The 13,626-nt window shown below is 34.7% G+C and overlaps 1 protein-coding gene across 1 annotated transcript; it reads left to right on the top strand.

Moving 5' to 3' along the window:
- Nucleotides 1-6,083: 6,083 nt before the first annotated feature.
- On the top strand, nucleotides 6,084-13,527 carry LOC143551498 (U-box domain-containing protein 45-like). The gene is made up of 6 exons (XM_077041914.1): nucleotides 6,084-6,376; nucleotides 7,682-7,777; nucleotides 8,646-8,831; nucleotides 8,907-9,014; nucleotides 10,220-11,373; nucleotides 12,090-13,527. Exons 2-6 carry the CDS (start codon nucleotides 7,727-7,729, stop codon nucleotides 12,856-12,858), a joined length of 2,268 nt encoding a protein of 755 aa, XP_076898029.1. The 5' UTR covers nucleotides 6,084-6,376; nucleotides 7,682-7,726; the 3' UTR covers nucleotides 12,859-13,527.
- Nucleotides 13,528-13,626: the final 99 nt, after the last annotated feature.

Below are 13,626 nucleotides of genomic sequence, written 5' to 3'. Positions count from 1 at the left end.
AAAAATAAACGGGTATTGGGTCTCATCAAACCATAAGTATTTTATTAAATTTCATAAATATTATTTATAATTAAAAAAATCAATTTTATAGTAAAAAAATAAACGGGTCTTAGGTCTCATCAAAACCATATAGCTTTTAAACCGGGTTATGACATCTCTTTTCTTTGTGAAACAATTTATCATCAAACCATAAGTATATTATTAACTTTCATATAATAAAAATAATATAAATTCAAAAATAAATAAATATTAGAACAAACAATATAAAACTACCCCCGTAATACGGGAATAAAAACTAGTATGTATATATATATATGTGTGTGATGAGTATCATTACAGAACTGTTATATTATTTAAGAACTTGAAGGAACCCTTGAAAATTAACGTTTTTTATAAAAAAAAAAATTGTATTTTAATGTTATTTGAGTGTAGTTTTATCATTTTTTATATCTATATTTACGATTATAATTTTAAAATTTAGTTTTTATACATATCTATGTTTTGTTTTACACCCATGTAAATTTGTTAGTACATAAATTTTACACATATGTAAACTTGTGATTAATATATGTAATCAAAAACTTTTATATAAAATATGATAAAACCAATCATAAATAATGTTAATATATAAAAAAAATTAAAACATGTTTGGTTGTTTAGAGTTTCTAAGAGTTCTTAACTTTTTTAGAGTTCTTAAATGATACCAACCATATATATATATATATATATGTATATCACTCACACATACATATATAATAATAATAAAAGAAAACACATGCATGGCGACAAGAACTCACCCCCCCCCCACAAATCGCCCAATTGCCGCCCAGGGGGTGTTCAAAAGAAAAATTGCCCAAAAATGTTTATTTGTCGCCCCACTACACTCACCCTAACTAGTTATAAAGTAATATCAATAATAAGTAGACGGAATCCATTAACTTATCAAGTATTTTAATGATATGGCGTGGAATAACTAGCAATTTAAAGAAAGAAAGAAAAAAGGTTGATTAGATCTACCCCATTTTTCAAAGAACATCTAGGGCGCTAACATGCTAACAGGGGATGACTCATCCACCTGACTTCGTTTGGTGTGCCGACGTTAAAATTGTTGATGTGGCATGATCATGCCATGGGCGTTAGCGCATAACAAACAATCTTAGCGAGAAGTCCTCGGTTCAAATTCTGGCATGAAGTTAATTTAGTTTAGGAGTAGGAAGTAGACGAACGCGTGTACTGCAACAACTATTCAATACTGGTAGTGTAAGGGTATCGAACGATACTGAATTGACTTTTCTTAACATCGAAAAGCAAAAAATTGAATACCCATATGGGAACCTATGTTGTTCGGTTGTATCGATTTTCGGTAAAAATGGTGATAACTAGTTTACGATACCAAATATATCTGATTTTGAATACAACTTCGCTTTTAACATTAATTCATCTGAATGTTGAAATATTTTATTGATGCCAAATATATTTGATTTTGATACAGCTTTGTTTTTAACATAAATCTGTCTACATTACTATGTATTTAGATAATGAGTTAATGACCATTTTCGTCCCTGTGGTTTGCTACTTTCGCCACTTCAGTTCAAAGTTTGAAATTTTGTCAATTTAGTCCTCAAATTTTTAAACATTAGCCAATTACGTCACACCCGTCTAACGGCATCTCACTATGCCGTTAGTTTAAGGGTATTTTTTTGTCTTTCTCCCTTTTTTTTGAGTTAATGGTCATTTTAGTCCCTGTGGTTTGATATTTTTGTCACTTCAGTCCAAATTTTGAAAATTTGTCAATTTAATGTTCAGTTTAATTCAGTTTTATTTTTGTCTATAACCCTGAAGAGCATAATCCAAACCCAAAACCATCAAGCAACCTCCAATACAAGTATGCATTTACTCTATTGACAATAGTCTTCATACCCCCCCCCCCATCGAATTTAGTTTCTAAACATTTCCTAAACTCTCTCCCATGGTGGAATTCAATGGTAAAGTGGTCAAAGTAATTCCCTGAAACCGAATTGTACAAAAAAACTAAAAGGCGTTTATTTGATTAATGTATAATAGTTGATTTCGACCCAGATTTTCGTTACGATATGTTAATCTCTAAACCCCTACCTATTATGCATTCATCAAAGAAACTATTTTTAGCTTTTTTCTTACAATTCAGTTTCAGGGAATTGCTTTTACCACTTTACCATTGTATTCCACCATGGGGGAGAGTTTATGAACTGTTTAGAAATTAAATACAATGGGAGGGGGTATGATTACTGTTGTCGACAGAGTAATTGCAGACCTGTTTTGGTTTATGCTCGATGGTTTTGGGCTTGGATTATGCTTTTAAGGGTTATAGACAAAAAAATAAAAATAAAAAAAATAATAACTGAATTCAATTAAACATTAAATTGACAAATTTTTAAACATTTGAACTGAAGTGACAAAATATCAAACCACATGGACGAAAATGACCATTAACTCAAAATAAATATGAGAAAAACCAAAATACCCTTAAATTAACGGCATAGTTGGATGTCGTTAGACGGATGAGACGTAATTGGCTAATATTTAAAACTATGAGGACTAAATTGACAAAATTTTAAATTTTGGACTGAAGTGACGAAAGTAGCAAACCACAGGAACGAAAATGGCCATTAACTCTTAGATAATAGATAATTATTTTAACTTTTTCAATGTTCCCAAACACAATTTGTTAGAGAAAAACATATTGGTAAAAAATTAAACAAGTTAATTGTGTATATCTTTAGATGGTATGATTTGATAAGGCTATGTGTTATGCGATTAGTTTAATGTGAGATATGAAAAGAGCAAATCGCGACAAATAGGTGCTAAGTGACAAGATTAACTTCCACACTTCACATTAAAATGTGTTAGCCCGTGAACCGATTAGGCTAACCTTAACACGCCCATCTAGCTAAGCATGTCCGTTTATTCGATCCGACACAAACCAGATTCTGTTTAAACTAAACGCAAACCCAGAATATGTTTTAGATGTTAATGTCACAAAATCAAACCCCTAAACATATCAAAACTATTTTTTTAACCAATAAACAAGAATTGTCTAGACTCTAGGTCCTCCGTACGGGGTGATCCAATGACAAAATGCCACCGCCATCTAACCTAACTCAATCGTACAAAACCCTTAAACGCCTCCAAGTTATCTCCCTGTTTTGGGGAAAACCACCCAAAGACCCACTACTGATAAAACCCGAACGCCTTCATGATCAAGTTGGAGATCACAAAGATCCCAAAATTTCAAAAAAAAAATTAGAACGACAACTTTTCTTGTATTTAGGCTACCGCACTTTCCAAAATTGGAGAGCCCGGTCCACGTTGTTGTCTTATCCCGATCCAGACTATGTTGTCTTAACCTGGTCCACGTTGGCTTCAGAGTTTGGCTTGGGCGTTCCCCCTATACCGCCGACTGCACTTGACAGCCGTTGTGCTGCCAGAAAATACAACTCTTTGACGTAAGACACTATGGGACAACAACCCGGGTCAGCTTCGGGGTCCAAAATTCTAATTCCAAAAATATTTGATATTTTAGGTAAAAAATATAAATAGAAATCCAATTCCAAAATTCCAAATGTAAATAAACAATTGTACAGGAGCAATTTGGTCACTTTGAACCGTAGTTATGAAGACAGATCTGTTAACCGACAACCTTGGGAGGTCGGCAACTGTCGGCCTATGAACGGGGAAAAATAAAAGCGGGAAAATTCTCTCTCACTTTTTATTTGTTTATTAATATTTTAATTAAAAGTACATTATGTTTTTATAAAAAAATATGTTTTGTATTTTTTAAGTTATTTAAAGAAAAACAATTTGTTAACCTTTTGAAAAGGTTTGATTCATACTATTATGTTTGCTCAGTTTGGATTATAAGACAATGATCAATAATAGAGATAATAAAATTAATAAAATCTAATAAAGTAAGTAATATAAAGTATTAGATCGAGTGAAAACGATATAAATAAATTCAAAAGATTAATGATAATGATTGAGATTGTGACACATACTATTATTAAATACAATCTTTTGCATACTAAAAATATGTATTTACAAAAATTGATGTTTACTATTTAACTTTCTGTTTACGTGATGAATCGGATATTAGTTGAGGTGATCATAAGATTTAATTCCCCATCAACTACGAGCCTAATTAATGTACATATCAAACAAATATAGGATGTTAGAGAGATTATAATTATACTTGTAGTAATTCAACTTCTTAGGGGGTGTTTGGTAGAGGGATTTGATTGGGGAGAAATGGAATTATAAATATTTCTTTTGTTTGTTTTCCACTTTTCATTTCTATTTCTCTTTCTATTTCTTTAAAACTAGAGAATTCCATTTCTCTTTAAAACAAAGAGAAATCCATTTCTCAGCAGCCTCCTCATAGCATGTCACCACCTCGTCTCCGGCCGCCACCCCGTCTCCGGCCGCCACCTCGTCTCCAAGTCTGCAACCGCCACCTCGTCTCCAAGTCTGCAACCACCACCCCGTCTCCGCCGTTCGCAGTGGTGAACACAGAGATTGTAACCGGTTGTAGGTTGCAGGTGGTACGGGTGAACGGAGATTAGGGTTTCAAGTGGTGGTTCTGATTATCATCATCATCATCATCGCCACCACAACCACCACCACAAAATCTCTAAAGAGGCAGTGATGACAGATCTGAGCATCCTTTTTCTATATCTTATGTTCCAAAAATTTGAATCTTTTTAATTTCTTGTGTACTGTGGTTGAAGAAGGGGGTTTGGTGGCGGCAGCCGGTGGTGGTGGGCTGTGGTTGAAGAAAGGGCTGTGGTGGTGGTGCTGGTGGTGGTGGGGCTGCGGTGGTGAGTGGTGTCAGGTTGGGTGGAGGTGGGGTTGGGTATGGTAGAGTTCTCTGTTTATTTTTACGTGTACCAAACAAGAGAAATGATTCTCATTCTCCATACCAATTCTCTTTCTCTACAATTTCATTTCCATTTCTATTTTCTCTCCATTTCCATTCTTTGTACCAAACACCCCCTTATATCACAAGCTTATAGTTTGCTTTATATTATTCAATAATAACCTTTTAAATGCAAATAAATATGAAGTTTTTCAACCCAAAAACAAAATAACAAAAATTATGGTATTTTAATATTAATAATTTAATATTAATCACAAGTTCTCAAAACTGAACTAAAGTCTGAAGAAAGTTATTTACGCATTGAGATCAGATTAATAATCGTCATAAGTTAAATGCGACATGTTTTAGCATTGTTGAAATACATATCGGCTTGAAACTCAATGAGAGAGGACTATTAAAACATTGAAGCTGATTTGAGCTATATCGTTCAAATTCCCGAGCCGAGATACTTGTGCTCACTTTTAATCGTATGATTAAGCGTAAACTGTTTTTCATAACTATTTAATAAAACTTATATTTTATTTAACTATATTAAAAAAAAAGATCATGTGTACTTAACTAAATAGATTACTCTACCTCCCGTATGGCCTAACTGTAGATATTATATGATCTCCAGTGAAGACCCAAGTTTGATTTCTACTTCTGTCATCCTTGGTGAATTATGATAATGAAGGATTTGTGTCAGACCTTGCAAGATTATCAATTTGAATCTCGAGCCAACCCAGGTTTTTGTCCCACCATGTGTTACGCTAGAGAGTTCTGCTCTTATAGTGACACAACGACCACCAAGTGACAGTTGACGATATGGTTTCCCGGGAGAACGCAAAAACCAAACTCTGAAGCAATCGTGGACTCAATTAAACCAACATAGTCTGACCATACTGAATCAATAGAACTCTCCAAATTTGTATGATAGCCTAAATATAAATATAAGAAAACCGACGTTCTAAAAAATATAAAAAATATATATGCTTATATTTAAATACATTTTTGCAACCGTCTAGAAATAATATAATACCTGTCGAATGTTTAAATTCATAAAATACTCTATACATAACGTAACACATCAAAGTCAAAATTCAACCAAAACATAACAATGTAACATAACAATTCTTTAATAATAATAATAATAATAATATTATAACTATAATAATATTAATAACCCGTTATTCGATCTCAATTTCTTCATTTCAGAATATCCCCTTTAACCTCACCAAAAGCCACCTTCTTCTTCTATTTTTATTATTATTATTATTATTATTATTATTATTATTATTATCTAAACCCTAATTCTCTCTGTTCTTCAATTCCTACATCAATTGAATCAACCAGTTACTAATACACAAATCCAGTTTGATTCTAACGTACCCAATTGCATCAATTGAACTAATACAATCACACATTCGAATACCCATTTCATTTCAGCTTAAATGTTCGTTTGATGAAGCTTATATGTTCGTTCTGGTAAGATATTAGCCGTTAATTCGTTGTTATTGAACTGGGTTTTGACCCAATTTGGTTATATGGAATGATTTTATAATTTGGGTTTAATATGTATATAATGAGAATGTGTTCATGTGGGTTATTTACTTTTATTTGATTTGTTTGTGTTGATTTGTTGATGTGAAATTTATTATTATTATTTCGGGTTTTGGTTCGGTTCGGTTGTTAATATAAAAGTATTTGAATTCGGATCGGTTCGGATTTCGGAAGTTTAATTTACTGATTGGAAGTTTTTAGATTTGTTGATGTGATATTCATTTTTTCGGTTTCGGTTCGGTTTATAATAATAACAATAATAATAATAATAATAATAATAATAATAATAATAATAATAATAATAATGGTATTTGAATTTGGGTCGGTTCGGATTTCGGGTATGGATAAAAAGTATTCAAACCCGAACAAATTTTTTTGGTTTTCGGTTCAGTTAATAATGGTATTTGAATTGGGATCGGTTCGGATTTCGGGTATGGATAAAATAAATTCAAACCCGAATATCCGAGCAGATGAAACAAATTTTTTTGGTTTTCGGTTCGGTTAATAACTGTATCCGAATTGGGTTTATGGTTCGGTTAATAATAATGATATTTGAATTTGGATCGGTTCGGATTTCGGGTATGGATTAAATTTTTTTTTTGAACCCGAACGAACTGAATATCCGAACAGATGAAACACATTTTTTTGGTTTTCGGATCGGTTAATAATAATGGTATTTGAATTCGGGTCGGTTCGGATTTCGGGTATGGATAAAAAGTATTCAAACCCGAACAAACCGAATATCCGAGCAGATGAAACACATTTTTTTGGTTTTCGGTTCGGTTAATAATGGTATTTGAATTTGGGTCGGTTCAGATTTCGGGTATGGATAAAAAATTAAAAAGTATTCAAACCCGAACAAACCGAATAATCAGAACAGATGAAACACCTTTTGGTATTAAGTATTAACTGATTGAATTTATGAAATTTTATTTATGTTAGATTCTGATTTTGCTTTCTACAATATACTGCTAATGTTACCATAAATAGATTTATTATATTAATTTACTTTTTTTTTTCCTGATGTATTTTAGTGGTCAAGTCTTCAAGTGATTGTTACCTATTAAAAAATAATAATAATAATAATAATAATAATAATAATAATAATATTAATCTGTTAATATCTGAGTTTTTTTTTTAAACCAGATTTAATGATACTTATAATAAGATGAATAAATAAAAAAAGTAGAAATGTAAATGATTTTGGATGCTAATTATAGATCATTTCAGGTTATTTGAAGTTAAAGAGCAATCGTCTTTCGGTGGCTGTAAATCATGGAAAACTCCGAGATCGAAGAGAATTTGTTTGCTCTTGGTGAACCGAAGGTAAATCTTGGTTTCGTTTTAATGTGACTTGTTCATTTAATTCATTACGATAAGTCGATAATAATAAATGATGTTTGTTTGTAGTTTGTACTTTGAACATGAAAATGTTTATGAACCATATATAGTAAGAGGTGTTTAGATTTTGCTTATTCAAACAAAAAGTTTTAGATCATTTCACCGTAAGGGTAAATTCGTAATTTTAACTCCGTTTAGAATAACCGGTTTGAAACACGCAATATCTGTTGTTAAAAATAACTTTAGATTTGCTTATTCAAACAAAAAGTTTTAAATCATTTCACCGTAAGGGTAAATCCGTAATTTTAACTCCTTTTAGAATAACCGGTTTGAAACACGCAATATCTGTTGTTAAAAACAACTTTAGATTTGCTTATTCAAACAAAAAGTTTTAAATCATTTCACCGTAAGGGTAAATTCGTAATTTTAACTCCTTTTTAGAATAACCGGTTTGAAACACGCAATATCAGTTGTTGAAAACAAGTTATGTCACCCTAAAATAATCAGACAAGCATAATCAATCACTTTTTATTTTTTAATCCAAACACTAAAGTATGCTTATCTACTAATAAAAACACAATAAGCAGAATAATAATAATGATAACCTGTTATTTAGCAATCATAAACACCACCAACATAATATATTTATGTGTTGGAATCTTTAACTATGAGTGGATAGTGGACCTAAATGGCTACAATGGGAACCTTATTATTATTATTATTATTTAATTTAAAAAAAAAAAAAATTTGTAGTTTTAAAAATCAAATTTCTTTTTATGATTTATTGCTTCCTTTAAAAAGATTCAAAAGACGGTTTTATACGTAACTCTAACAAACAACGGTTTAATTGTAGTTACATGGAGAAATGTGCAAAACACTGTCTTTGATTTACGTCAAAGTACTAAGTGTTTTCCCCGAGTTAGAAGCGGCTCGTCCCCAAAGCACTTCCGGGATTCAAGCATTATGTTCTTTGCACATAGCATTAGAGAAAACAAAAATGATCCTTCAGCATTGTGCAGAATGCAGCAAAATTTACTTGGTAAAGGTTTTATTTTGCGATGACTGCGTAAATTTTTTTTTCCATTTTTTTTACTCATACTTTATTATTTTGCAGGCAATAACCGGAGATTCTGTTGGTTTAAAGTTTGAAAGGGCAAGATTAGCTATTGAAGATGGTCTTCGAAGGGTTGAAGATATAGTTCCGCAAACTATAGCTTGTCAGGTGTTATATAAATTATAATATGCAAATACTTTGTCAAACCTTTTATATTCGCTTTTGAGTAAACTGCGGTTTTCGTCCATGTGGTTTGTCCAAATATGTGGTTTTAGTCCAATAGTTTCAAATTTGCGATTTTCGTCCCTGTGGTTTCATTTCACTTGCAATTAAACCCGAATTCATAAACCCCGTTGAGTTTGGTCGTTAAACACATCAGCGTGCCCCTCAAGTGAGGGGCAGTTTTGTTCTCTGTTTCTTCAAATAAACCCCAATCCTAATTCGCAAACCCCTCACGTGAGAGGCTGGGGTGTATTTGGGAAAAAAAAAGTACAAAACTGCCACTCACGTGAAGAGCACGCTGGCGGGTTTAACGACCAGACTTAACGAGATTAGGTGAATTTGGGTTTAATTGCAAGTGAAATGAAACCACAGGGACGAAAATCGCAAATTTGAAACTATTGGACTAAAACCGCAGATTTGGACAAACCATAGGGACGAAAACCGCAGTTTACTCTTCGCTTTTTAACCATATATATGCATTCATGCATACACACATATATATAGTATATATATTTAGTGGTTCTCATTTGAGTCCGTTACTATATATATGCGTATATCATTTAACTTTGGAAAACGACCAATAACTCATTAATTAAAACTATGCTTAAGCAGTCTTTTGGTTCTATCTTGTCAAAGTTGCCTCTTTACCGGAAGTGGTTCTATCCATATAGGTCATAGTTGATGTGGCAAAATCGGTCCGTTGGGTGCGTAACATGTCAAAATGGGTTCGGGTCAAAACATATAAATTTTGTGATGTTATGGGCTGACTTGAAACACTTCCGGTCCAATGTAGTGTTTTTTGGGGTATAAATAAGTTTTCGTTAAGTATGTTTATGATAACTCAATTTTACAATAATAATGCGTAAAAGTAGATTTAGCTGTATGCATATAACATTTTGGGTGACTTTCGACCTGTGAATTTTTAGCCGCTTTTGTTTTTTTATTTTTTTTATTTTACCACTTCACCTTTTAGCTAAGTCATGCATGAGGGTAAATCACTAAATTGTTTTTCTGTTTTTAATAGTTTTAAGTTAAGCATTGTCCCAAATTCGAAAACTTTAATACACACAGCCATATTTTAAACAAAAACCATGATGCATTATAAGTTATAATTTATAATCAAAATCTAACGATGAATTCCCGTGTGCCAGATTTCTGACATTTTAGGCGAACTCGAAGGACTCGAGTTTTCACTCGATCCATCAGAGAAACAAATAGGCGACGAAATAATCGGATTACTTCAACAAGGTAAAAACTTCAACAACAACACCGACAACAACGAACTCGAAACATTCCACCAAGCCGCATCTAAGCTCGGGATCACATCATCACGGGCCGCCCTTCGCGAACGACGTGCCCTCAAGAAACTCGTGGAAAAAGCACGAGTCGAAGAAGATAAACGAAAAGAATCAATCGTCGCGTATCTTCTACACCTAATGCGAAAATACTCTAAATTATTTAGAAGCGACTTCTCTGACGATAACGATTCACAAGGATCGACCCCGTGTTCGCCTACAATACACGGTTCCTTCGAGGGGTATAGCGGGTCCGGGACCCACGCGTTTGAGCGACAACTTTCGAAATTAAACTCGTTTAATTTCAAACCGAATTTTCGACGGTCCGGGCAGGTACCGATCCCGCCCGAAGAGTTAAGGTGCCCGATTTCGTTACAACTTATGTATGACCCGGTCATTATTGCGTCCGGGCAGACGTACGAGAGAATTTGCATCGAGAAATGGTTTAGTGACGGGCACAAAACCTGCCCGAAAACTCAACAACAGTTGGGTCATCTCGGGTTGACACCTAATTATTGTGTCAAGGGTTTAGTGACCAGCTGGTGTGAACATAACGGGGTTATAGTTCCCGACAGACCGCCCGAGTCACTCGACTTAAACTACTGGCGCCTCTCGTTGTCGGAAAGTGAATCGGTAAACTCGAAACCGGTGGACGGGTTGTGTAAATATACGGGTATGAAAGTGGCGCCTTTGCCTTTTGAGGAAAGTGGTGTAATTGAGGAGGTTGAAGGTGGCGGTGATGATGACGTGGCGGTGGCGGACGTGTTTGAGACGTATGCTGAGTTCTTGACGGTGTTGAACACCGAGGAGAATTTAAGGAAAAAGTGTCGGGTTGTTGAAAAAATAAGACGGTTGTTGAAAGATGATGAAGAGGCCCGGATCTATATGGGTGCAAATGGGTTCGTTGAAGCGTTGTTGCGGTTTTTGGAACTGGGTTTGCGTGAAGAAAACGAGTTCGCTCAAGAAAGCGGAGCAATGGCTCTGTTTAACCTTGCGGTTGATAATAATAGGTATGTTTTTCGGTCGATAATAATATACGAAGTTGTATGCATTAAATAGACTGAAAATTTGGTTTTTGAGTTTTTGGAAACCGTTTGGTTCTGTATCTGGTTTTCACAATGGGTTCGGTTTTACCTATCGGGCTTGAAAATTTTGTGCCGAAAAAACGGCCTAAATAATGGATTTGGACATGAAACTTTGGGCCTAAACTTTTTTGTTAGTTAATAATTAAATGATTATTACACCGTTTATTAATTTCTTATTATTACTTAATTTTATTTTATTTTTAAAATTTTGTGCCGAAAAATGGCCTAAATAATGGATTTGGACACGAATCTTTGGGCCTAAATTTTTTTGTTTGTTAATAATTAAATGATTATTACACGTTTGGACTACGCCGTTTATTAATTTCTTATGAAATACTTAATTTTTTTTGGGTTTGGGTCCAATTGTTTCGGTGTTGATAGCAAAACACCGAACCGAAAAATCAGTTTTTTAATAAACATAAAACCAAACCGTCGGTTTTTTATCAGGCTCAGTAATATTCAGTTCTGTTACATCAGTTATTCCGGTTAGAGTTTGATTATTTTGGTTTTGCGCACATCTCTAGTTTGACTAGGTCATTGTTGGAAAATAATTATATTTGACCCGTTTGACCGTTCGAGACCGAAAGTTACAGTTTTGACCCGTTACATAGCCTGCAACTTATCTTTTGTTTATCTTTCAGGAACAAAGAAATGATGTTAGCAGCAGGCATACTTTCTATACTCCTACAAATGATCCAAGAGTCAAAATCGGTCAACGCAGCCATCGCGTTGTACCTAAACCTCTCATGTTTAGATCAAGCCAAACCCATCATCGGGTCCAGCGAAGCGGTCCCGTTCCTAATCAATTCCCTCGAAGGCCCGTTCGACGCCCAATGCAAATCCGACTCGCTTCACACTCTTTACCACCTCTCGTCACACCATTCCAACATCCCGAGACTCATCTCATCCGGAACTGTACCCGCTCTCCTCCCGTTCCTAACTGACCCGGGCCCAAACACCGAGAAAGCCATCGCCGTGTTGATAAACCTCGCCGTGACGAATTCGGGCCGGGACGAGATTGTTACGAGCCCGGGACCGGTTAGCGGGCTATCGATGTTGCTTGACGTGGGTGAGCCCGAGGCCCAGGAACAGGCGGCGGCGTGTTTGTTGATATTGTGTACCGCGGGTGATAAGTGTTGTGAAATGGTGTTGCAAGAAGGGGTGATACCGTCTTTGGTGGCGTTATCGGTTAACGGGACGATGAGAGGGAAACGAAAGGCACAAAAGTTGTTGATGGTGTTCCGGGAGCAAAGGCAGCGGGACCCGCCTCCCCCGCCTCTTGATAATGCTGGTCTGGACGATGGTGGTGATGAGCGGAAAGTGTTGAGTAAGTCGACGTCGAGGAAGAAGATGGGGCGGGCGTGGAGTTTTTGGAGGCGGAACAAGAGTTTTTCGGTGTACCAATGTTAAAAGCTGTGTTGTGAAAATCCCGACCAGGCGTTGATTAATCCATGATTAGTCGCTAGTCGCTACCCCCACCGACTTGTCGCCGATTAATCAGTCAAAAAACTTTTATACGTAAAATTTGGAAAATATGTGTATATTTGAATATTTACATATAAATTCCAATCCGATTAATCCCGATGAATCGCCAGTCTCTACCCCACTGCACGACTAGCGCCTAGTGAATTCTACAACACTGGTTAAAAGGTGTAAAAGTTAAAAGTTTCAGTTACTTTTTTTTTTTAATTTTTATGTTTATGTAGTTTTTTGTTTTGTATTTTACTACAAAACTAGATGTACAGTTCTTGCATTTGTAGCTTCATAGAGACCATAGGTGCAACTTTTAAAATATAATAGATGTGTTTACGGTCTGGTTTTATGTTTTTTGGGTGAAACTCTGAGTCAGGCGGTTAGTAACGGCTTTTAATTATCGAATACTAAAACCGAACTGTTAGAACTTTAAAATTGAACCAAACTGAACAGTTACTAACGGTTTGGGTTTGGTTTCATGGTTTTGATCAACAATGGAAATAATTTGGTTTACATTTATGCCTATGGTATTACCGATTAAACCATGGCACTTCTTAGTTGGTTACTAACGATGAACATTCTTTATTTGTCGAATTACTGCCATTAAAACTACCGTGTTTCTCATCAAATATTATTAATCGTAAACCTAATTGTATAGGTGCACCATAATCAAAATATTACCATCATAACCGAACCAATTGAGCC

The sequence above is a fragment of the Bidens hawaiensis genome, unplaced genomic scaffold (genome assembly GCF_021521415.1).
Source record: "Bidens hawaiensis isolate Kalapana, Puna unplaced genomic scaffold, B.hawaiensis_p1.1 tig00016458_1, whole genome shotgun sequence".
Lineage (NCBI taxonomy): Eukaryota > Viridiplantae > Streptophyta > Magnoliopsida > Asterales > Asteraceae > Bidens > Bidens hawaiensis.
This window is presented reverse-complemented; position numbering and strand designations above follow the sequence as displayed.